Source organism: Vanessa tameamea, chromosome 4 (genome assembly GCF_037043105.1).
Source record: "Vanessa tameamea isolate UH-Manoa-2023 chromosome 4, ilVanTame1 primary haplotype, whole genome shotgun sequence".
NCBI classification, from domain to species: domain Eukaryota; kingdom Metazoa; phylum Arthropoda; class Insecta; order Lepidoptera; family Nymphalidae; genus Vanessa; species Vanessa tameamea.
Genome location: NC_087312.1, coordinates 3,964,564 through 3,991,250, shown reverse-complemented (window position 1 = coordinate 3,991,250; position 26,687 = coordinate 3,964,564). Strand labels below are relative to the sequence as shown.

At 31.9% G+C, this 26,687-nt stretch overlaps 1 protein-coding gene across 5 annotated transcripts in view; it reads left to right on the top strand.

Annotated features, from left to right (window-relative positions):
* Positions 1-26,687, top strand: part of Gckiii (Germinal centre kinase III) — an 80,755-nt gene that overhangs the window by 11,719 nt on the left and 42,349 nt on the right. Inside the window, exons 1-2 of one of the 5 annotated variants that reach the window (XM_064220755.1) lie at positions 2,039-2,940; positions 12,149-12,370. In XM_064220755.1, coding sequence (XP_064076825.1) covers positions 2,653-2,940; positions 12,149-12,370 — 510 coding nt within the window. In that variant the 5' untranslated portion in view covers positions 2,039-2,652. Of the gene's footprint in view, positions 1-2,038; positions 2,941-12,145; positions 12,371-26,687 lie in introns of those variants that run through there. The other 4 variants (XM_064220754.1, XM_026632034.2, XM_064220757.1 and 1 more) reach the window with 4 other exon arrangements.

Below are 26,687 nucleotides of genomic sequence, written 5' to 3'. Positions count from 1 at the left end.
AAGGTTTAGTATATAATGTTATTAAAATTAGTTTATTGACGTATAAAGCGTTGTTTTTGTAATTTATAAATGAGCCAATTCTAAAACAAACATCGTGTATGGACAACATTCTCTCGTTAGGTTTTGTTTTCACGTCGAAACCAGTACAGTACGTTGCCGGTCGGATATTGCGCTCTTATGGCATCGTCGCGTTCGCTTAATGCGTTTCCGATGTGACGCAAATGGTATGTTTTGTACATCTACGACTTGACTCGTAAAAAATACCAGGTGCTAACAGCCCAACAAATAAATTACTTACATTCTCCTTTATATTCCCTTGATTTTTTCGTTCGTATTCTTAATATTTAATAATCATTAGGATATTTTTGTATTTCTGTTAGTTAAATTTTCTTAGATTCAGTAATTATTATTAATATTGATTCGAATTGTTTTATTTAACATAAACTAAAATTATTTTTTAAACGATGTATTTTCTTTGTTGTCTAAGTATGTACGAAAGTAATAGTCGTGTCGGGAACAGTGAAACTAAAACCACATCGATAAATTTCGGGTACACTACGTTGAGAGGATTTATGTTCACACCAACGATGAGGTTCAGTGCTATAGCGGCAATTGAATTGCATCCACCTCGAAATATAATAGTGCTATGTTAGCCTCATTAATTATTCATTTCATTCAAACAGTATTTTCTTATGTAAATAAAACCTTGATTGTCACGAAAGCTAAAAAATAATATAAGGTTTTGGTGGAATATCAAATCATCTCCATCTCATCACCATTGTCGGTGGTTTATTGATAAGGTATAAGGAATTGTTAATTGGAATTCTTACGGTGCAAATGGATGGTGGTGATAGTAAGTCAGATAGCCCGTTTTCCTTTTTGATTGCTAAAGATTTTTATATTTTTACGCATAATGTCCATACAGATAGAACGGCTCCTTATGTTTTCAAATCCACGATATTGTTGTTTGTGATTTTAGTCTTAGTCACGCATTGATATTATTGATCGTCGACTTAATCGATACAATTTCTTTTTTAAATCCCACCCACGTCTAATAATGTGATAAAATTTTGCTACATTGTACTTAAATATTATCTCAGCGTCCAACTCCTATGACTAAATTCATTTAATTTTTCTTACTTCCGGTTGCGAAACAAAGAAAAATAAACGTTACAGAAAATCCCCACGACTTGCGCACCTGTTGCGTACGTTTAAATGCACAATCGTTGCCTATTCGAGATCTGCTTGTTTCAGTTTTCAATGATGACACTTTTCCAATTGCACTTTTTTATAGTAGTGTCTAAAACTGACGAGAACTAACGGTCGTAAATGATAATATATGTAAGTCGCGTCACCCAATGTCAAACTGTTATAACAATGTGTGCCATCACCGAAGAAGAATAGGCTACAGTCCAAATTGGTTCGCATTCAGATCACGGTTGCGAGGACGGTGACTCCTCGAGACAGTTCACCCAGCTGCCATGGCCGTCGTGTATTGCACATAGAATACAAATGTCAGATATTGTACGTAGAACGCAGTCGTTAACCGTCGCGGGCCAGCGAAAATGTTGTAATGCTTTTATCTTGACTTTCGCGTTCACTTACTGGAACGCTTTTTTAGCTTAATGTATATGCTAATTAAGATATTTATGAATGAAGAATGTTTGGTTATGTTAAAAAATATATTAAAATATTTGAATCATTGAAACGTTGCGTTATGTTTTCTCTATCCATAACTTTTTGTTGGCTCTTACGATGTAACTATCTAATTCAATTACAATTGTAATTGGCACTCTGCGCGTGGGCAATAAAATCAGATTCACTCAGGAGAAAGATTGTATTGATGTTGAGTAAGTACCGACGCTGCTGCGTTGTAGCAAAGCAGCTGGTGCTGCACGGTTCGCTGGCGCCGTTCGCCGCCCGTTGCCCGCGCGCTTGCCTCTCCCCCGCTCTCCCTTGCGAAAAATCATAATGCAATTGCCAGGACGGCCGATGTGGAACGCTTAACGAGCACTGGCATCACGCAACCAGTCTACACTCAAATGCGTTGTAACACACACGCCATCCATCACGATGGATTAGTTGTTGTCGGGACAGATTTCTCCTGAGGTGTTCGGTGAAGTGGAAACTAGTGACCGTCTAAGTTGCCATTGGATTCTGATATTCAGTGATGTTAACTTTTAACTAGTTGTAAATAGTCTAAACGTTTTGGGATTTTGATCTTGTAGACATCTTTTATTGTAGTCAAGCATATTTGACATCTGACTTGTAAACCAGACCACAATTTGAAAATTAATTAGCATAGTCCTTCATAATGGATCGAATTCATTAGTGACCTTTTTCGTCGAAACAATTGTCCATCAAACAAGAATTAATTCTTAACACGTCTTGCTGACGTCCGGTGGTTCATGCTTTCCAAGTGCTCATGTCAAACGGTCTTTGCTTTGCGAACCGTCGGCTGGATTGCCTGCCTGTAGCAAATTTATCAAATTATTAAGATTATAAACGGTGGTAATCGGTTAATTATCAGTCTTAGGATGATAAGGCTATTAAAAATTTGAGAATGCCTTGTCAGTGTGCGATCATCGTTAGTGTTATAAGGTGATATGTGTTATTTAAAGTGAATGTAAGTGATAAGTGCTTTGTTTTAAAATGTGGGGTGCAGCAGTGTCAAATCCGCCGCATTACCATTATATACAAGGCTCAAACGGCCCTGTTCCTCAGCGGGGCCCGTCTGGTCCTATATTATCCGGTCCCAATAATAGGCATCTAAGGCCTCAATCGTCATATTCATTGCCACACGGAAGTAACGGTCCGGGGCGGTGGGGCTGGTCTGGTAGTAATTCATCATCGTTTGACCGAAGGCAAATGAAAGTGCCACCCCAACCGGCGAGACCAGCACCAGTTCGACCTGCGCATAGTAAAAATACTGCCAATTATGTAAGTTTGGATAATTAGATTATTATATTCTTTAAGAATTTATCGTCTGTAATTGCACAAATGTTTTTATTCACTTAAATATATTATATTTTAATTATTAAAGATAATTAAAATATATTAAAATTATATTTTGTGATATTATATTGTAGTTCATATAACAGTTTTATTTCCTTGTCTCTTGCAATGCGTGTCGGATGTCGACTACGCACGCGTCACCCGACACGAACGCGTTTCTAATATTCGTCCAAGGTACGCGGCTTCTGTCGTACAATCTACAATGTTTTAAATTTTATGAATATAACGACAGTATCCGCAAATTGTAAATCGATTAGCAAATCACACAATTTCATGACTCAAGCTGTAGAAACAAGTAACTACGTCACTTTCATTGAAAACTGGTTTAGTCCGTGCATCGGTTTAGAGATTGTGCGGACAGCGACAATTAAGCACTTTAACTAGCAACTAACTTACGATTTCATCTTAGATAATTCATTAAATCCTGCCTAATCCAGTTTACAGCGCTAGGCTTTCATTGCTGTATTAGATAGATAAATTATTATGATTATGAACGTAAATAGACTCACTATTCAAGCTAATACGCTGCAAGTAACTTTTGCTGGAAATCCATAATGATTTATCGAATATGTATTTGTTTTGCTTAAAGCACTTTAACATGTTCTTAAATTAGGGTTGTAAGTACCTAGTGAAATATTTTTAAAATTAATAAGACGGTGCCTTTGTAAGAAATACGCATTGATTTTTTTTTTCAATAAGGAGCGTACAACGTAAATTGTGTTCTACTGTATACACAGCAAAAATTAATGTACTCGTATAAATGTATGTTCATAAATAAATCATCAAAACTTTATTCACCTATGTTTACGTAATTCTTATGACTAGACTGTGGAAATAGATATTCACATTCCATTTGGTCGTTTATCGAACTGTTTGCTATATAGGGTAGAATCTAATGAATGGCAAATGTAGGCGTGCGGACAAGCGCCGATTCGTAGCCACTAGGGATTGATACGGATATGGATTTTTAGAAAATATTTTATATATACATATTGCAATTTCATAATTTAACATTTAATATTTTTTGTTGTTATAAAAATTTTGTAAGAACAAAAATTTCATAGTAAAATGTGTGTTTTTTTATATTCTTTATAAAGAAATATTGTTATAATTATTAAATTAAAACCGCTATTCGCCAATGTTTTAAGCGATTATAGATTAGTTCATTATGTTTAAATGTACATTGAATATTTGAACGCTTCTGACGTGTACGTAATTAGACTAAACTTCATTTTATATGGAATATTCACTAAATTTCCTGCGCAACAGCGATCGAATGAAATCAGGCGTACGATATCGGAGGTTTAGGTAGTGTTATATATAATGTGTTACCAACGAACATAATGTCAGCTCGCTCTAGTAGCTAATCAAGATCAGCTCTATTTATATAAACATCAAAGCAACTTTGAAACCGCAATTAATTTTAGCGAGAATTTGAACTTTACCAAACTGTATACAATCGTCGAGTAAGACAGTTCAGTACCGACTGACGTTTCGTGTTAATACATTTCGAGCAATACATATAGCATAGTAAAGATGTATTTTTTGTATGCCTTAAAATTTGTTTCGGAAGAAGTTCTCTTGGCTTTTACGACTATACCAGTTCTGCTTAAAAGGTAATAGGCGTCGGCTCCCTTTTCATTTTCCGCATAGTTCCATGAGATATATAATTACTAGTCTATAATGTAATTAATTAATCGTTTAGATGTTTGTAACTTTGATACGGCAAACAAATATTAGGTTTCTTCTTTTATTATTTGTCTAATAAATAGTTTATACATGCACCTATATGTATAATAAAAGATTAATAAAACAAATGAGTCAATTAAGAGATACTTTAAAAAGGACATTTTGTTTTATCATTGACGTCTTTCGATCGGAAAGATAAGATTGTATACAAGAATACCTACTGTATTGATCATGCAGCTAAAATAAATATATTAAATTTTAATCACTTTGATTACAAGATGAAAAATCTTCGGTTTGGTGTTAATATCACAACTATATAACAGTTGTTTTTTCAAACATATATTGACCTCTCTCAATTCCGACAAAACCTAGCAAACCTCTTGTTTCGGCTAGGACTAAATTTATGGCATTAAGATCTTGTTCATATCGGTTTTATAAAAAAAAATGTTACTTAAAATCCATAAATTAATTTGAATCTAGTTTTAACCGTTGGTTGAATGTAGCAAAGTGGGTGGGTACTATCCACACATCCGTTATAGGTATAAAGAACTTTATTTCTCATAAGAATTTAACATTCGCTTAAAATGAGATACAATGAACATTTCTATACATTTGCAAGAAAACAGTTTTAACATCTGGGCCGTTGGATATAAAAGGCTTTATTTACTATAGCGAGGATATTAAATGATTTTTTAATTTGACTTTAAACATCCCTATACTATCACATATTTTTATTTCATCTGGTAGTTTGTTGAACAGCTGTACTCCCTCAAACAGAATTGTTTTTTTTATCATAATTAGTTCTTACATTATCAATATGAAGTTTATATTTATTCATTAAATTCGAAATATGCGGTCTCTCACAAATCCTTATCTCTGATTGAATGGAACCTGATTTAATTTGTTTGATTAGAATGCATGTATAGTATGTGTATAGTTGTGATATATTCAATATTTTTGTTTCATTATAAAGTTGTGTCGTTGGAGTAGAATAGTGATATTTATATAGAGTTTTGATAATCTTATTTTGTATTCTTTGTAAAGTATTTAAATTTGAAGTAGTAGTGGATCCCCAAACCTGTATTAGATATTGTAAATGAGACTTTACTAAAGAATTATATAAAATGTTTCGGATTATTTTTGGTACACAAGTGCTTGATTGCTCCTAATATTGAATGCAACTTTGTTCTAATTTGGTTAATATGTATCTTGAAATTTAGTTTGTCGTCCAACCATAAGCCAAGATATTTTTCATGATGAGAGCGCTGTAATATATCGTTATTTATCGTTAGCGGAGTGAAGTCAGGTATCTTTTTATTTTTAGCAGAGAAAATAATAAATGAAGTTTTAGCAGTATTGATTGTTAGTAAATTGTGTTTGAACCACTCATTTATCAAATTTAGATCATTTTGTGCATTTATTATAATTTCATGAATAGATTTATGAAAATAAAAAAGACAAGTGTCGTCTGCATATAGTGTAAGGTGGCCAGTTAATCCTATCTTTTCTATGTTGTTTATGTAAATTAAAAATAATAAGGGTCCTAGAATAGATCCTTGAGGGATACCGTACGTCACATTTTGAGAAGCGCTAGAAAAGTTATTAGTTTTAAGAACTTGCTGCCTATTTTGTAAATATGACTCAAACATCGCTAAGGCAGTTCCTGTCACGCCAACGTTACATAATTTGGATAAAAGTTTTCGATGATTTTTTGTGTCAAAGGCCTTTTTTAAGTCAATAAAGATACCTAAAGCCAAACTATTCATCACTTCCCACATTTTTTTTGGGTTGTTTTTTACCTTATCAAATAGATTATTATAATATTCGCTTTTATGCATTTTAATGAGTTTCGGTAGTCTGTCTCGTTCTGTGTTAAATTTTTTATGTATGGTTTCATTGCCCGGTAAGGCTTTATTTTGCTTCCATAGGCTATTGCGCTCATTTATACAATCAATAATATTTTTATTTATCCAGTCCTTTCGAGGTGGGTTAAGTATTTTTGTTTTATTGATTTTATTTTTCATTATGTATTTCGATATAAATTTTTCTAAATAATCATAATCGTCATTTTCATTATTGTATGTAGCGTTTAGTGCATCAAAGTATAGTTGTTTATAATTAAGTGCCTGCTAGTCTACCTCTTTATTTCTTTGCGGTGGTAGACTGCTAATTTCAAGATATATTTGCTTGTGGTCAGACAAGGCGGATTCAATTATCGATATATTAAATGAATGATTGTTTATATCAGTACATATATGATCTTATAATGTGCTGGTTTTAGTGGTTTCACGGGTATTGTGTGTTTTAGTTCTTTTATTTATAATTCTATATCCAGCCTCCTGTATGCTGCTTAAATATTGCGTAAGATTTGTACCGGTACTTAACAGGTCGATGTTAAAGTCTCCTAAGATGATCGATCTTTTTCTATTATTTAGTTGTGTGATATATTTATTTAAAAAATCCTTTAAGTTAGCTTCCCCTGGTTTGTAAATAGCGCCAATATTGAGCGATAATGTATCAATGCTTATCCATAAGTAATGATTTCCATTTTCTTCTAATTCTTCTGTAACGTCATATTTTATACCATTTTGTATATAAATCGACACTCTGCTACCTCTACTATTCTTTCTATAATTGTATATGTGTTTATAATCCGGTAAATAATAAAGTTTTGCATCGGATCCCGATGTTATCCACGTCTCCGTGAATATACACAAGTGCGTAGTTTTCGGTATCGCTTTAAGTATACACTTTATCTCATCGAGCTTACCATGTTTGCGAATACTACGCACATTGGCATAAAATAATAGTGGGCATACTTTTAATATACTTTATAATAAGATCTTTCTCGCCATTAGCAGTTCTTTTTTGCAATTCATTTCTTAACTGTTGCATAAATAGTTTTTGTGTGGATGTTTGATCAGAATATATTTTTATGCCTTCCGGTAATTTGTGCTTGTTGTAGACATGGTATTTTGGGATGTCCGTATTATTAAAAACTACTTTTATAGGTCGCGACTTATTAGGAATATATTTTCCCAGGCGCATTGTTTTGATTGGTTTAGGACAGTTATCATAAAGTGGTAATATTAAATCAATTATTTTATTCTCATCATGTTGACGCCTATTTTTATAGTTGTTATCATTTTTTTCGGAAATACCCACCACTATGATATTTTTTTCGCTTTCGAAACGATCTTTGACTTCGAGGATTAGGTTTTCATTCACAAGCGGAAGCGAGTTTGGTGTTAAGGAACATGTACACTTTTGATTTTTGATTATTTTTATTTCATCTTCCAAAGTTTTAATCTTATTTTGAGTTCCAGTATAACTTAATTTAATTTTTTCTATTTCCAAATTTATTTGATTAAATTGTTGTATGAGGTTTTCGTTACTAGATTGGATAATTTTTATTTCATTTTTTATCGTGCGTATTTCTTCTTTTATCATAATCATGTTTTCGTTTTGAGTTTGGCCGAATTTTTCTAACAATGACATAATGTCCATATGAAAATTTTGTTGGTCTTTTTGGAATCAAATATCTCAGAGCGTTCTTTGCGTTTTCTTGGGTTTATATTAATGAATGGATCTTCGTGATCATATGTAGATAGATTGGGTACTGACCCGCTCACGCTTTCGCTACTGCTTATCAATATGTTACTGGGTGGCGTTCGCTGTAGGCTCATCGTATATTTTTTTTAATAGGAGCGACCAAGATATAAAATAGCAGCGGTACTCTTTACTCGAGGGGGTTAGGGGAGCTGCACTACAAACACAATTATATTAGTACCAATAATATTTTATACGAAAACATTGTTTAAAACTTTGATAATTAGAAACATTTTTGGCTGGCGAAATTTTCAATAATTTAAAAATATTTTTACGAATTTGCAACACGCCCACTTCCAACGGTCACCAGAAAGGATATTTTCTTTTATTCTAACGCCAAACATAAATTCTCTGTTTTGCTTTATCCGGAATGAAGCAAACCAAGCGAGCCAGTGTAATTGTAGACAAAGGATATAACATTTTAGATTTATCGATGGACGACTTCTGGCAGAAATAGTGTCGTATTTACTCTTCAGGAAGAAAAAAAAAACAAATGAAAAACCATCTCTCAAACTCTTTACAGATATTATATTATTCTTGTGTTTTCTTTAGTACGTAAAACATTATATATCATTAAATAATAAAATTAGTTGTAGCTTTGCGTATAACTTATAATCAGACTGTTCGACGCCGAATAAAAATGCGTTTCTGAAAGTTTAAAATGCGTTTAATATAATTTAAAGTTTTGTTTCAAATTTATAAGTCAGCGACGTGATTAAACTTTTGGGTAAAATATTTCAGTGATAAAATAAAACAAGTGTGTGCGTGTTGTTATGAAAAATGCAGCAACCCGATCCGATCCAAGTGTTGATGTATTTTGTTGACGTTACTAATTACAAATCAAATTATGTACGTGCAGTAAATATAATGCCACGACGTAAAATGTGCATATTTAATTAAAATATTTGTATATAATAATACTATATTTCTGATTAATATTTAAACGATTTTAATATGTTTTACATCGTACAAAACAAGTTTAGAGATGTTTTTTTTTTTACTGAAAGTAAGCGACATTCATAAGTTTAATAATTATATAAAATATTATTAAACCTATTTATTAGATTCATACTTGTCACATAAATTTATTTACTTTAAAAAAAATCTATTTGGTAATCAGAATTGCAGTTAGAGTTGAAATAAACGTAAAAATTTGTAAAGATAGTCTGCGAACTGCTATGAATATATATTAATGATACTGGCGCTCATTTTGTGAAATTTTGACCAAAATTCGATTAAATGAAGATATCTAATTTTGACACAAACTTAAAATCATTAATTTTCTAAATAAAATAACCGAACTTAGGAAGTAATCACAGGTCACAATCAAAGTCCTAATCGCATAAAAGAAAATAACGAATATTCGAATAGGTATTCTTTGTGTGTGCTTAAACAATTTCGTTAGCGTTTACAAAGGAAGTTTTAATACTCCTCGTCGTTATCCGATTCCGCTGTACCCAGCCACGATTTTTTAATTAAAAACGAAACAGCGTCTCAACAAAGATGGGATAGAATCCGCTTCTATTAACTTTTTTGAGGTCCGTAAAATACTTTGCTTTATTTTTTAAAACGAAACTCAATAAACGCTTTTGTTCGCGATGAGTTTCATTTTATCACCCCTTAAGGCCGTTTACGGATCGAATTTAAAGAGGGAATTATGAAGTTACGTACCTTCACTATGCAGATATAAATGACGTACGAACAGATAATAAATGTTTTATGTGAATATTTGTAAAATTTAACCTCATGTGACTCTTAAACTCTTCTATTATATATTTTGAATTTAGCGTAACTAGTACTACTATTTGAGCTATGTATGAGCGCATTGTGTTATCTTTTAGTCTAGCTTTGTTTTTGTATAATGTATATGATATTGCTTTTACTGGCAGTACTGATTATTGTGTACCAAGTGTAAATAAACAAATATACGGTTAAATAAATATATTTTTATATCAGACGGCACTTCTGTAGCAATATCAGGCTGTTATGACAATAACGTTATAAATGTTAAATTTTCGTTGATATATTTTTATTTATATACCTAATTACATCATCTTTTAGATGAAGTCATAATCATAGTCCATGCAAACGATAAAATACTTTTTTTCATACTTTTACAGTTCCACAAATGTGGACATACCCTGCATTTAAACAACTATATACAAGTAATATATACCTTTTTAAAAATGTGGAAGATGGAAAATGTCAGGGATTTAGGTCCCAATATGCGGTAAGCCCCGTCCTCATTTAATCTGGTCACGTCTCGTCCAATGTCCCGCGACTAAACCATGTAAAATGATCCACGTGCAATAACTATGATTGCCTTTTTATTTTCCTCGTTATCATCATGCTCTAGTTTCAAAATGTAGCCGATAAATTCGTTATGAAATTTATATACATAGATCGCCTCTTTCGGTTGTAGATATAATAAGTATTATAAAAGCGAAATTATGTTGACTCATATCTACTTTTAAACTATCAATCGTATGAATGTAAAGTGTTATAAACATGATCAGCTAAGTTAGATAAAAAATAGATTGTCTAAAGACTGTAATGTGTTATAAATTTTACGATGTTTCGTCGTAGCAACGTACGGTTCCCTAAACCGAAAGGAATTCAAACAGTGTACCTGTCGCATATATGAATAATACCAAAACAATTTAGGACAGAGTGAGTTAAAATTTGAATAACAATCGATTTTTCACACCGTTGTCGTATGTTTTGTAAAGGCGTCACGTAGCGGCCGGCTCCGCGAGCCTTGACTCCTCGGCAATGTCAGCCAAATGCCAAGAGGTCTTGACTCGTTTGCTAGCTTCAGCTTAACATCCCAAATGTTGCGGTATTTTGCTTACTGCGCAATCATATGCGTCGTCTGATTATTTTCTTATACCAACTAAATATAATTATACGTAAGTGTAAGTAAATGTATTCTATATGTATGTAGATTGAGTCTTAATAAATACGCAAATAGATTTAATATTATCATTAAATATATGTGATAGTTCTTGGTATGTTAATATCATAGGAAGTTAATATCTAATAATCGATGATAAATTAATCGCTTCGTTTGTTATCTTAATCCATAATTTATTAGAGATTAATGACAGGAACTCGGTTCTTTAAATATTTTAGCCTCGACTGTAATTACACCTATATCCATCCCAACCTCTATCGAAATTCCATCGTTTGAAGAATTTAGTTTTTCGTAATCTGATGTTCAGTGAACATCTTATCATCATAATAGCTGATAACATATATTTATTGTGTCACTTCAAAAGAATGAAACCTTTTTTAAATATATTTTTGTTATGAATAGGTGAGATTAAATCATAAACAGTAATTTATTATATTTTAAATGGACGCCATAAAACTATTAAAATTTTTAGATAGTGTTTACGCCTTCTGTTCTTACCGACGTTATTTTTCTTTATCGCTTGCATACTACTCACTGAAATTATTGAAATTCTTATCGCTTTGAATAAAATAAATCATTTATTGCATATAAAATTTAAAAAATGCAATTCGGCTGTTATTTTTTAAATTATAAAAACATGTGCATTGTTAATGAAGTATCTAAATGTCTTAATATGTCGTATTTTTCTAGAACCTACATTGAACAGTTAAGAAACCCGAATGAATGTAATAACTTATTCATAGAATATCATTTTTATTTTTATAGTATTTGGCTTTTTATGAGGAGATAACTCAGGCTTTGCAAATTACTGTGGTATCGAGTAGAGCTCTCATCATCTTTCATTGCCAAGGCGATATCAATGCATTGTCAATTTGATCCAATTGATTATTATTGTTAAACATTGTTTGTTTGTTTCAGAAGGTCGACCCCGAGCTGATCTTCACGAAACAAGAGAAGATCGGTAAGGGTTCCTTCGGTGAGGTCTTCAAAGGTGTCGACAATAGAACGCAACAGGTCGTTGCTATAAAAATAATTGACCTCGAAGAAGCCGAAGATGAAATCGAAGATATTCAGCAAGAGATCATGGTGCTGTCACAGTGCGATAGCCCCTACGTCACTAAATATTATGGATCATACTTGAAGGTAAGATTTTTAGAAAGCAAATGAATAATTACCACGCTCGACATACCAAACAAACGTCTTTAATTCGACGTATATAATTTTCTCATTATACGTACAAGGCCGTTTATGATTACGTTATAATTTGTGAAATTAAAAATGAGGAAACCTCGTTTGTACGGAATTGTGGACGTTTCGTAACTGATATTTATTTAACTATATGTAATATAAGCGTATGAATTAAATTTAAAGGCGTAAATCGCACGTAATTATGAACATAGGATATCCTCACTAGTTCGATTCTTAGCTTTAATTAATTTATACTAGGCAATAAATAGATATGTACATTAATTACACGTATTAATTGATTCGTTGCTTTTTAAATTAGTTTTTAATTGTAAGTATTTTTTGAAAGGTTAATTAATAACTTATTTATGGCGTCATCTATACTGTCTATACTAATATTATAAATGTGAAGGTAACTCTTGTCTGTCTGTCGCTGTTTCACTATCAAACAAATGAACCGAATTTGATGCAATTTGGTATAAATCAAACTTGAGCTCCAAGGAGGGACATAGGCTATTTTTTTTGCATAACATATGACAACCAACCCCCTAAGCGGCGAGCGAAGCCGCGGGCGACAACTAGTTTGTCATATTTTTCTCTCTTACTCAGGCGTGTATAAGAAATCGTTACCACAATAAAATAGGCGGGTAGTTATTACAGCCAATTTCCACAAATTGATGTATCTTTTGTTGCTGTACGCTACCTCTACCGGGTCTAGGTAACGTACAATAAATATTTAATCGAAATAAGATTGTCGGTTTAATAATTTTTTATTACTATTTTATCGCCTCGATATTGTTATATTTTTTTTTATAAAAATATACGATTAGTGTTTAATGAATAAAATAATCCATAGTTTACAAGGTTGTTGTAACAACTATAAATGTGTTTGGGATTTCATTATCGATTAAACGCGTAACATTTATTTAAGTCACATTGTGTTAAATTAGAGGTTACTATCAGACTTATGCTTTTACGTAATATACGTTTTATAGTAGGTAATTAATGTAAATAGTTTTCGTTATTATTCATGTAAATGTTATATGTTAATTAAAAAAAATCGGTATTTTTTGTAATTGATTTGACTCAAATTGACTAATTATAATTTATTCGAAATATTTAGTCCAGAGTTCGCAAATGTGTAACGGGAGATTGACATGATACAGGCCATTAATCACCGGCTCATTGCCATTCTTACCTGGCGTGCTGAAAGGCGTGATTATATGTGGGCGATTTCGTGAATCGCTTCGAAAACAATAGCCGCTTGATTGTTGCGTAAAACGTTTACTCACGAGAAAGTTGTATTATTTACGTTAACCTTTTGCTTGTTGTTTCGTTCTCATAGGCAAAGACGTTATACCCACCCTATTACGTATTAGAATCCTGTTAGGTGTCCAAAAATCTTCGAATAGTCTTTTAATCATCTTATTGGAAGATTTTTTAGGAGCAACCAAATAGGTGTTTCATTTTTTATTAAAAATTGTAATAGTTTTCTATTTCTACTAGATAAATGTAGCCTTCATAAATTTGTATATATTTTTAACATTATTAAATGTTTTATAAGCTTATAGTAGTCGATTTTTTTAATTCTACTCTTCGGAGATTTTGTTACTGCAAGTTATTGTTTGATCAACACGGACTACACGCCTCATATCAACAGCAGCTAGTCATCGTGTTTTGTCGAAAACTGATTATACAAGAGGAATGATGTACAGTCCGGGTGTATATCATGTGATCCCTTTGAAAGCGAATGAGAAGGGTGGCATTTCGCCAGCGCCGACAATAACGTCTGCTCCAGTATGAATGTTATGATCGATATTTGCATTTTTATTACCGACTTCGTTACCGTCCGGTTCTATTTAATATATCTTTTGTTTATTTTGATACGTGTTATTATTTTATTACATATTAACATTTATAATATAGTTGATTACAGAACAGAACAGTCTATGCATATAAATGTGATATATAATGTTATAAATAAAAATTATATAACATTTATATGCATAGACATTTATAATAATAATATTATATTATAAATGTTTTTGTCTGTTTGTCAGTATGCACGTAATATAATTCCGAAATATAAAATTGTTACAAAAATTTGGATGTCGAAGGGAGTGTAGTTTCTGTTTGAAAATTAATGATGATTATTTATGAGGAAGATCCCAGGCAATACGATATAATACGTTCGATACGTTGCATTTCTCGCTTTGAATAGCTTTGGAATACATGTTGCTATTGCAATCTTGACACACTTTCGAATGCCGTTATTATGCGTGCCTTGCAAAATACGATGCAATATAAACGACTTCGTAGTCAAAATTGCGATACGTGTGATTTTATGCAAATTAAGCAGTGTTACATAGATACATATACGAAATGGAACATTACTGAAATAAAAAAAAAAATGACCATGGATTTACGATATTTCGCATTGTAATTGAAAATGCAGAAATTATGTTACAATTAATGATTTTTTTTTTATCTTATATAAATGAATATAAACTGTATTTTTTTGAGACCGCATCTTAAGACGTATTTAATTTAAAATGATAATCTCTGCAAATTACAGAGATTATCATTTTAATTTAAATATTTACAGACTGTAATAAAATATGAACTACGGAATATTCCCAGAAATAATTTTATAGCAGCATTTGATACAGCTATGATACGTTAGACTTCAAGTTAAACAACGTCGCTGTTAGACAAACATCCGAACACCTTCAACCTCGAACGTTGTTATTACTAGTTCGGGATGTAAGAGGGAAGTTCTCTCTCAATTAATGAATACACTTGACGTTCAATGTCGCTCTTCGTGTTCTATTCGATTTGTGCGATTTCAAAACTTAAATTAAATTCCATTGTGTTTAATTATTGTTGACAGCTGACGATTCCTAGAAAGCCGGCACGGTTTTGGAATTTTGTTGTAATCTATCGAAAACCATGATGAATAAATAATTAATTATTCAAATTTATTTCTATTTTTAGAGTCGAAAAAGACAAATAGATAGGACGCGCTGATTTTCAGCTTAGTTTACAATTTAGTTTTGTGAGTTTTAAAAATGTATTTACATTTATTTTATACTAACTACTACCCTTGCTTCGCACAGGTGCAATGCTGGTACTAAATATAATGTCTTTATTTACAACGTTCACAGCTATTTTGTCATTAGACAATGCAAACCGCTATGACCCTGCATTTTAAATCTATAATATCTTAGAAACTATTCATTTAAATTCAAGTAAATATTGATATATATTAAATGCACAACAAAACACTAATTGTAGCCTTAGAGAACGAGCTTACTTCATACCAATTTTTAACAAATTCGGTTCAGTAGTTAGGCCGTGAAAGAGTAACAGACAGACAGACAGACAGAGTTACTTTCGAGTTTATAATATTAGTTTAGATATAAACCATTTATAAGGTATATATTTTATGTGTACAATATTTTGACATGTTTGTCGTATACAAATAGATTTTAATGAAATAATTGAAATATAAACCTTACGTCTTATCTAAAGTGTTATGTAAATAATAGCAATACTATAGATGCTAAGCATAACTTACATAATGTAGCATATATTATTAAGTTAATGAGGTTTTGACACGCCATAAACGGGAAAACTCAAACACGGTGACCATGACAGTGTATTTATAGCGTGAAATTGTTCCGACTCGTCCTTGAAACATTTTCGTCACGCCAAAGTTAAATTTGTCTAACATTACACAGATATTTGCTTTATATTCAAGGTGTTAACCCAGCCTATAAGCAGGCATATCAGTAATCATTCATTATTTGTAAAAAGTATGCGTTCGTAAATTTCCCACCACTGCTGGACATAGTCCTCCCCTTGTCTTTAAGGACAGTCGGTGCTGATTGCGTGGTGCTGTTCTTCGATATTTATCCGACACTTGCAGGTTTTCTTACAATGTTTTCTATGAACTTATTAATTTGTTTGTGTCACACTATTTGTATATTTTGGTTTACAATGAACCAAATACTGTTCTATTCTAATTGTGTAAGTTATTTTATACTTTTATAATACTTACTTATACATTGTATTAGTATTTCGTAACTGCCATATCAGACTGGCAGTCTTTTTGTTGTACTCAATGTCGCTCTTAAGCGCTATTACTCGTGAATCTTAGAGAGTTTCTAGAGAAAGTAAATAACGTAATTTTCAAATTATAACTTGGTTACGGTGATATAATTCGATTGATGTAAGTTGTGGCGTTAAGTATTGGAGCAAACATTTGTTCAAAGTTTCGTACCGTGTCTATTTGATTGCTAAATATTCAGGTGTGAAAACATTAATTACGGTATATTTAATGCATTGTTAATCTTTATTTGTTGTTGGTGAAAGTGCAGTAATGTTACCTTCGTGCCGTTCGAATGCTCCGTGTATTGTTGACGCTTGATGAGTTTCTACTGTGTCTAAAAAAACAAAAATATTTCTTCAATAAAAACAACGTGAAAGATTTTCTAATTTCAATGTTATAATATGTTTTCTTTATGACAACATTTCGAATTCTTGCAAATTAATGTAGACAACTGCCTTTGAGTTAAATTAATCATCTATCGTTGTTTCATCAGCTCTTATGTATAAGTTAGTAGTTTTCTTGAGCATGAGAGAAATATTCGAATGGAGTGAAATTTGTTTCATAAGAAGTTAATTGATGTTTTAGTCACATAATTAATTGTTATAGTTAACAAACGATTCAATGGTTCGATAAATAATAATAAATAGCATATGACGTATTCAAATTATTCAATAAACACGTTCGGGCTTGCTCAGATATCGTATTATGTTAATGAATCGACTTCAACTATTTACGAAATAATCTTATTTGTTACGTGCCACGTGATACACAGAATATTTTCCGTCTTGACGTCATCGCACTGAATGAATTCGAATGTCGTAGTGAGTTACTGGGAGAGGCTTTTACGCTAACACAACGCTAATGAAGGTTAACAGGCCTACGATATATATATTTTTTAATAATAGGGATTCACTTACGTAAGACTTGGCGATTGTTTTTGCTATTTACGTCATCGCGTTAAATTAATTTAAATGAGTTTATTAGATTAACGAAAGTGATTTAGTGAGATTAGTAATTAAAAGATAAAAAGTATTCTCATTATTGTATTATATCTTAATCACATTTTCTGAAATAAATTTCCGTAAGTTGGTCAATAAGTTCAGTTATCTTATCATTTATAATAATTTGTTAACGGTTAAATGTATTTTCGTAGTATATTATAAATAAATATTATTATAATAAATCTTTATTTTTTTTATGTGATTATATATGTAGTATTAAAAGAAAATCGTTATTAAATAAACGTTCTTTTAAGTAAGTGGTTATAGGTTTTTTTTTTTAAATTCAATGTTGCTCGTGAGTAATATTCAACATGAACTTCTATCCTCGTTTTAGTGCAATTACACATTATTTCCTGTAAGTAATAAGAAATACTATATAAACAATCTTTTTACTTTTACGTTTATATGAACTCAATATATATATTTTTATAACATTAATATAATACATACTTTTTACGCTTAAAATTATTCTTTTAAATTGTTTTCTAATGAATTATTTAGTCTGTTAGCATTTTTATCAGTATAGCCTTTTTTACACAAAAATAAAATAAATAAAAACTATTTCGAAAGTCCTTTCGAAGTCCGTAGTTGAGATTGAATATATGCTTTATCGTGCGTTCATCTGTTCCTTAAACAAAATCATCGGATTCGGGTTAAGGGAATGCAATATTTCGCAATAAATGTTCCAACGCATTATACATATATAATATATGTATGATCATGTATGATGTGGATGCGGATATAGAAACGTCCGAGGTGAAGGTCGTCAGTGACTCATCGGGTTTTTAGCCTTTAAGATTCGAAGAATGTGGATAAGAAAATGAGATGAAAGAAATATACTTATGAATGAAATTTCAAACAATGTAAAAAACCATAAATTATATATAATATGATTGATTTATTTAATTATAACTTAGCAGAGATACATTATTTAATTTAAAAGGTAGACAAGAAATCTATTACCTCGGGCAAGTGTATTTTTTTACGTACATGTTATCTAGTTTTCGAATAAACAGGTAAACGGTTCACATACGAACTTTTTATGTAAACAAACGTATTAATTATACGGTTCATTTCCGAATATTGCTAGGGAATTTATTTTTCCATTCCGCTCATAAATATTCTTCCATGGAACTTCAAAGGAAATTATGTTATATGAAATATAGAGGTATTTCTTAAGTAAGTAAAATATATTGAGCTGATATTTTTGTAGAATATACATGTATTTTCTGTATAAAAAGATTAAAGATTTTGACAAGCACGTGATAACTTAAGTAATGTTCTAAATGAAACGTTAAATAAAGGCCTTTGTATCTGAGCTGTCTTATTTTAACGAAAGAATAATATACATAAATGGTTTCAGTCGTATAAAAACAATAAAGTTCACGAGATTACAAGCCGTAAACGTTACATATCCAACCTTGAACCTTCCCTTATACCATCTAGTGTCAAGGTTCCCTTGGAATTAACGAAAGACTTCTTAACAATGGAAGTTCCACGGCCGAAGCCCTGGCACGAAATTACCAATTGTCTCCAATGAACGTTTCGTAGGGATAGCGCACATAAATTACTTTTTGCCGTTACGCCGATATTACTAATAAAGGCCGTCCGATTAAACAAAGGTCATCGACATAACAAAGGCACATGAATGTTAAGTCTATGAATAATATTGTCGAAGGGATTTCAACGGCACTCAGATGACGGGTCTCATAGTTCGGTTCTTATTTGAAATGTCCTTTAGTTTGCCTGCAATGCGGACCCGCGGGGTTGAATGGTGGGAGGGGGTACCCTCGCTGGCTAACTTGGAAGGTCAAGAAAGTTTGCAATTTGCTTTACTGGCAGCATTGAACGCGACGAACCGAACACGATTATGAGAAACTTTTAATTTTGACACAATCCTCGTAATTGTTTCTTAACTGGATTTACCCGGACTTTTGAAACGTTAACTTTAAATTGTTTATAAATTGTTGGGATTAGATATCTTACTCTAATTAATTTATTCGGTTTTGTTTTAATTTGCCCCTTCCTCTTGCTTGGCCCTTTAATGTGATTTGAAATTATTTTCAGACAATTCTTTGTATTGAAATTAAGTATGTATATCACGAGTTAAAATTATAGTAAAATGCGAGGAGTTTGTAGCAAATTATTGTAAAATACAACGCCTTCCCTTTGAAATCCTCTTTTTTATTATAGTCGATTACATTATTGATATTGTATTATTTTGAAATAAATACAAGCGCTCCTTTTTATCGCGCACTGAGAATCGAGGTCATAGATTTGTATTTGTTTTCAAATGTGCGTCCACATTCTTTAGATTATATCAAGATAAAGTAAAAACGATATAAAAAGATTCTGCGCAAGAAAAATATCTACGGATGTAAATAAATGTAAACGATGATAACAAAATCGATCGATATTGGAAATTAAACTTAAATCGCATCAAAATAAGGTAAATAGTAAGTTGTTTTTTTTTATATTTAAATTATATAATTTAGTGTTAACATGAAGTCTAATATATAAATGTTACACGTAGAGTTTATATTTATAATTGTTTAGTGTTTATGTATAATTTATTAATTTTCCTTTGAAATAAATTTATTATTTCCGTTTACAGATAAATTAATCCATGGGTTTGAAGAGTTGCAGCTATAAATATATTTATTTGTAGCCTTAACCAACGTATTTAATGTTTAATATAACATTAAATACGTTGGTTGAGATAGCCTGCTAGAAATAGCTGTAAACGGTAAAGCCGCTTTTGCATGATAAACATTTATTGTTTTTTTTTTTAAAGCTTTTATTTAACTTCACGTGTTAGGATATGCGGGTCAAATCTTGCATTACAGCTAACTAAATTTTGTTCGTTGAGTTCATGGATTTAATAAAATATTTTTAAATAATTTTATTTGATTCTATACTAATATTCGAAATGCGAAAATAACTTTGTCTGTTTGTCTGTTTGTTGAACTGTATTTGATAAGTAGCAAACTGGAACTTCAAGTAAAGACGTAGGCTATTGCTAGACGTAGACTATATATTTGTATACGTAAAACTTGACCCTTTAACGCGAACGATGCCGCAGGCAGCAACTAGCATTATAACATTAAAATATATATTATTTTAGTATATCTTTTACACGTGTAAACATAAAAAATAAATAAACAAGTAACGAAAATATTGTATCATGTTTATGTAAAGCCAAATTAACCAAGCTATTTAGTAATGACAATCGCGTAAGTAAAATGGTTGTATTCTAATTTACTATGGGAATGATTATGACATCGCGTTTCATTGAACTGTAATCGATTTGTAGGTTAAACTAATCATAACGGCGACGATTTCGTTGCTTGCGTTGACGGTGAACGTTATTTAGGCAAGGCCCTAATGTTGGCCAATACACGATCTTATTTAAAGAGCTGTAGAGCTATTCTGTAAGCACAAACACGAAACTCACCGCGGAAAACGATTGTGATATGTCATATGCGACATTGACCATAATTATTATAATATTAAAAGGATACAAGCACCGAAATAATGCCATTGCAAATTGCCATTAGTCGGTTTCAAACATTATAAATAGTCGAATAAGAAAGAGACAATACCAGGTCTCGATAAAAACGTTTCACAATAAATCCTTTGGCGAATATTACATGGAATACTAAATAAGCATTTTATTTAGAAAAATATTCAAATTATTGTAAATATTTTAAAATACTTTCACAATGGGATTAAATCTGCTCTGTTAAAGCCGAAGGAGGATTGGTTTCTTTGTGTCCGACAAGGCTTATTATAACTTATATATATAACGGGTTATTCAACTAAAATATGTTGCGAAGGATTTCGTTGATAGGCCAATCAGTATTGTGTAAAATTTTTGTACGAAGCACTTGTAAATTTTACTGAGCGAAGGTAATGAGGGACGAATTTGAAAGAGGAAGGTTTTAGAAGGATTTTATTTGGTACGTACATTATGTCTCGTTGCTAAAGTCTGATGGTTAATTGTAAGGCCGGTCCTGGGTTTATTAATCCTACTTGATGCAATAAATTAGGTATAGGGATTATGTCGAGAAATATTCAATACCACTACTATTAGTAAACTTGAGTTACTTTATTGGCAATGTTACGCTCTCACTCCGGTGGCGTTGGTATTCTATTCAAACGAGCTATGCGAACGAAGCAATAAAACGTGCCTATGATCGCGCACTGCTGCACTAATATATCTGCTGTACCCTTTCTTTTGACATATTTATGGCATCTTACGTTTTCCATCAGATGATTGAAATTTTTTAATTGGCAGAGATTAAATTGAATACCTTACGGAAGGATATGTTTATGTGTGTGTTACAAATATATGTTTACGTCTCGTATTTATACGTAAATTATTTGAAACAAAAAAAAATACAATGGAAATATCATATCAAAAAGTGTATGTATTCAGTCATCAGTAAGTTTATATAAACAGTTTTCACTTCACTGAAACGTTATTTATTTTTTAATGAAGCTTTGCGAAAAGTTATTGCATGAAATCCATCAGTCACTCTTTGTGAATTAGCTCGAAATTTCAGCATATAGGTGATTTTGTATTACAGGTAACATTGTTTGCTTTTAATTCAAATTTTAAATTATATAGTGAGTACCGTATATATCACCTTATAAAAATTACGTTAACGTTACTGGTGGGATAGAATTTAAATATTGAGATAGTATTGTATAAACAATATATTTGGTTGGTATCAATCAAAATATACTTCATTCGAAAAGGCTTTTAAAAACATCTCTTTGAATCATTATCTTATAAATTTATATTAAATGTAAAACTACGACTTTTGGAATGTATTAAACCGTCAAGAAATTAAATTACAAACGTTTAAAATCGTTAAATCCAATTAAACCCTCCAATATTAAATGGTAACGCTAACTCGTTTGCTTATTCTCTGTGATGTTATTCCCGTTGAATAAGGGATCTTAAGAAATTCAAACATAATATTCTGGATACCGTATTTACAAAGTCATCTCACCGAATTGAACCATGCATCTTAATAACGACATAAGCCTTTAGTCGTAGTTAGACTAAAAGCTTTTAGGATGCTGTGTAATCCTAGCATTACCCTGAGATGATCTTACTGAATACTAACGATACGAAATTCTATCTCCCACATAATATATTCACTACGATTGCTAAAATATACGTGGGATCGTGTTAAATATTTTACATAGTTTTCTATAATATTTATCTTATCCTTTGTAATAATACATTAATCATTTCTCATTTAACGTTCAAGATCAGTTTTTATTATGTTTAAGAAAGTTTTTATTTGGTTTTGTACAAAGAACAATTTTACGGTAAAACTTTGGCAATTGTTAACGTAAGAAATATTGAAGCTGAATTCATATTGAAGAATTCCGAACATACGTCCCAAAACTTTCTCTTTTGTCCGGAGAGCCATGAAAAAAATTAAGTTTAAAATACGGTGCAAGAAAAAACTTTCATGTAAATTGTGTTTGAGTATTCTCGATGTAGGAGGGCTGGTGAGGACCTCCGGGGCGTTTTGCACTGAACGAGTACCTACGCTGTTAAAGGTCGTGGCCCTAAAATTGAGCACTCGTGCAGTGTTGTCAAGAGCTCGACGAGTACTCTTACAAGTTAAATAAATAAGCCTGCGTCTAAACTTGTGCACCTAATTGAATTTTTAAATTATTTCTAGCCTTCGTACCGTGAAAAATAATATTTATAAACGGCTATATTCAACAAATTTACTAGAAAAACCAATGTCGGGTATAATCTTATCTTCCTCGTCGGTCATTCGTCAACATTCTCAAACAAATATTTTATGTTTGCTCTTATTGATATGCAATTCATTGTCAAGCGTTACAAATAGAATATGTTGTTGGAAACGAATAATAGCCATTGATGTGCAGTAGGCGTCGTAAATTTATAACGACATCGGAACAGATAAACAAGATTACAATTACTCAGCTACGGTATACGTATGTACGTATGTACACGTCGGTGATGAGGACACTTTGCAACGATACAACCTTTGATACGACCCGACGCCAATAAATGTACACGGTACAGTGGCAAGAATAAACGAGACGAGAAATTGCTTGAGAGATCACATGTGACAAATTTATTGTCTTATGGGGATTCCTGAACAAAGATAATGAAATGTATACACGGTAGAGCAAACATATAAAATAAACCAAAAAAATCCAGTAACGATTTATATGCAAAATTACGTGATGTATTTATTTCTCAAGTGGGAATTGCTTATAATCAGTGTCAATTTTATTATTAGAAGCTGGATTTTATACGCTCATGCTGTAATATTTGTGTCATATTTTAGTTCCTAGCTGTTTAGAAAGATACGCCAATGAAATGAGATGCTATCAAGGGCTTAGGAACGGTCATTTGCCTGCCATCGGATCGCACGAGTTGATACACGCGTTTCGCTTGTCATACCTCAGGGCATATTTAAACGATGATTGTTCTCGAGAATATGAGGAACATTTTATCTTGAAAATATCATACGCGGTACAGTTACGGCGAAAGTATAGTGACTCTTTTTTTTTCATTTCGCTCTATACCAACGTCATCAGTTGAGAAATTAATATGCGGGTTATTACATAGCAACAAAGGCTTTTATGGGTGCCTATAGTGTGTTTATGGAATTTTATTAACTGATTAGTCTTTTTTTACAGGGAATATGGAAAAGTATGGGCTTAAAATAGTATCACAAGCAACTCAGAGAAAGTTTTTCATACTGCTAAAAATCACATCAAATTTTTTTCTCATCGTTCAAAGTCAGATTGATGTCTAGTTTTACGGTACATAAAAATTCTGTATTCTCCGCATTCGAGCCATTTGCTTTATAGAACCAGGATTAAGATAAGCTGCTCAGAGTGGAATAGTGTGAAAGACGGCGCCTGTCCAAAGTTGGTTTAACTTGGGTCACGTGGTTCGCACAGTGGTTAATCTCATTAAGGGCCGTAGCGAGGTTTCCTTAATAACTTAAACGTTGTGGCCCCTGATTGTGGAATTTGACAAGCTTGTAATTCTTCAGGATTTAATATATATAACGTAATTATATCAGATTAATTCCTTACTAGTGGATCGCACGCGAAACATCGCGTTTATTCGACAGATTTTTTAGGAATTTCGAAACCAATGACAGGTTTTGTTTTAATTCCATTGTAAACTGACGATGTTTCCGCACGTTTTACATTTGTTACTCTATTCGGCCAGTGATCTTTTTCCACTCTCTAAAATGAATTATTTGTTAAATCGTAATAATTTATTAAATTGCAATCAAGAATCCACCTTATTTTTCTGCACATCTACGGCTGGAGCTCTTCAAAATAAGACGATAACCGATTTTTTATGTGCAGCTATCGTCCCATAATTACTGGGCCATAAAACGGCTTACACTATTAATATATAAGATTTAATTTGTTCGTTCGTTCAAACGAATAAACATGTTGTTTACAAATTTGATTTAATTTTAATAATTATTCTCTAACTCTAATAATATTACAATTAGCAGTTACTCTAAAGATATAAAATGTTTGTAACTAAGTTTTAACCAGAGTGAAATTAAAATATGATTAAGAGACTGTAATCCTTCTTGTTTCTGGATGTTTGCCTTATGAAATGGGATCACATTCAATAGGTGTTGAAAGGTTGCGTTTAAAGTAACTACCTGAAAATGACCCACTGCCGGTCTAAGGCATTTTCTTCCTTTGAGGAGACTTTTTTGAGCTAATTCCACGACGCTGCTCCGCTGGTCGGAACACATATAGCAGAATTTAATTGAAATTAGAAACATGCAGGTTTCCTCACGATTTTTTCCTTCACTGCCGAGCGTGAGATGACTCACAAACAAAAAATAAGCACATGGATATTCAGTATTGCTTTCCTTTTTCTTCCTTCAAACCCACGATCATCTGTTAAGACGCACCCGTTCTAACCTCTAGGCCATTTCAGCTTAGAATTTAATAAAATAAATAATCGACTTGTGCAAATTTATTGTGATAAAGCCCTTTTGACTAAAATAAATAGAATTTTAATCAATATCGATAGCATTTGATTATGAACTCTATTGACTATCCTTCGAATTGAATTACACGATGGAGCTGCATACTAAATTGGAAGTAATGCTATAAGCGAAAATTAACGTTAACTCGATAACGACGAGCCTTCGACCGGTCGGGCTTAACCTGTAAATAGAGGTTATGTGCCGGCGAAACTGGACCCCGGTGATTGGATTATTGCAAAGCTTCAAACATGTATGCGACGATAACACAATAGTATTGACGTTTTTGGTACATCTCTTGGTTTCCGTAAATATAATTGCGATCACTTTTATTTTATTCGTTACTGCACTGACCAGCAGGAGTGCATAGTCATTAAACTCATTGATTTATCTCGAATATTTAAGGGACAATACCAATATTCACAGGAGCACGCTCAGCTGTGCGCTGACTTTATTTCATTTTCGAAGCGTTATTTTCAATTCAATTTATCGGATAATGATGATTGCGTCACTGTCGAAAACAAGCAATTTTTGAATCTTATATTAAAAAGATTATCGCATTCTTATCAATAAAATGCCTAACTAAATTTTATAATCGCTATGTTTATCCTTTGATTGAACACATTAAAGGATTAACTTAAAAAATTATAGATGTTGTTGATTGTGTTTTATTTAAAGAAATAACAACTATGTTTATGTATGACTAAATTAAAGTAATAACATAAAAAAGTTTCCTCATTTTTGCTTCGTGTAAATAAATTATTTGAATCATATTCAGACTTATAGTTATTAGAATGACTATGGGTAAGTTATAAAAGTCAATTTACTCTCGCATAAACTATCTTAAATATTGTATCAGCAATTTGATTCATATGATTTGTACGATTGTTTACTCGGTCGTGATTGGTTTTGTAATATAACGGATCGTTTTTCGTAAGCGACCTTGCAGCTGCTATGAATTCAGTGAATTAGTCGTTGCGCAGGAGGAGCGCATGCGTCACTCAAGCCGTGAGGCCGATGATCTCAAGTTGGTGGTATATTGAAATTAGTATGTAGCTTTACATTTATTAGTTCGCGGTACTAACGACATCCTCACTATTGAACAGCCTAGAAGTATCATCACATAGTAT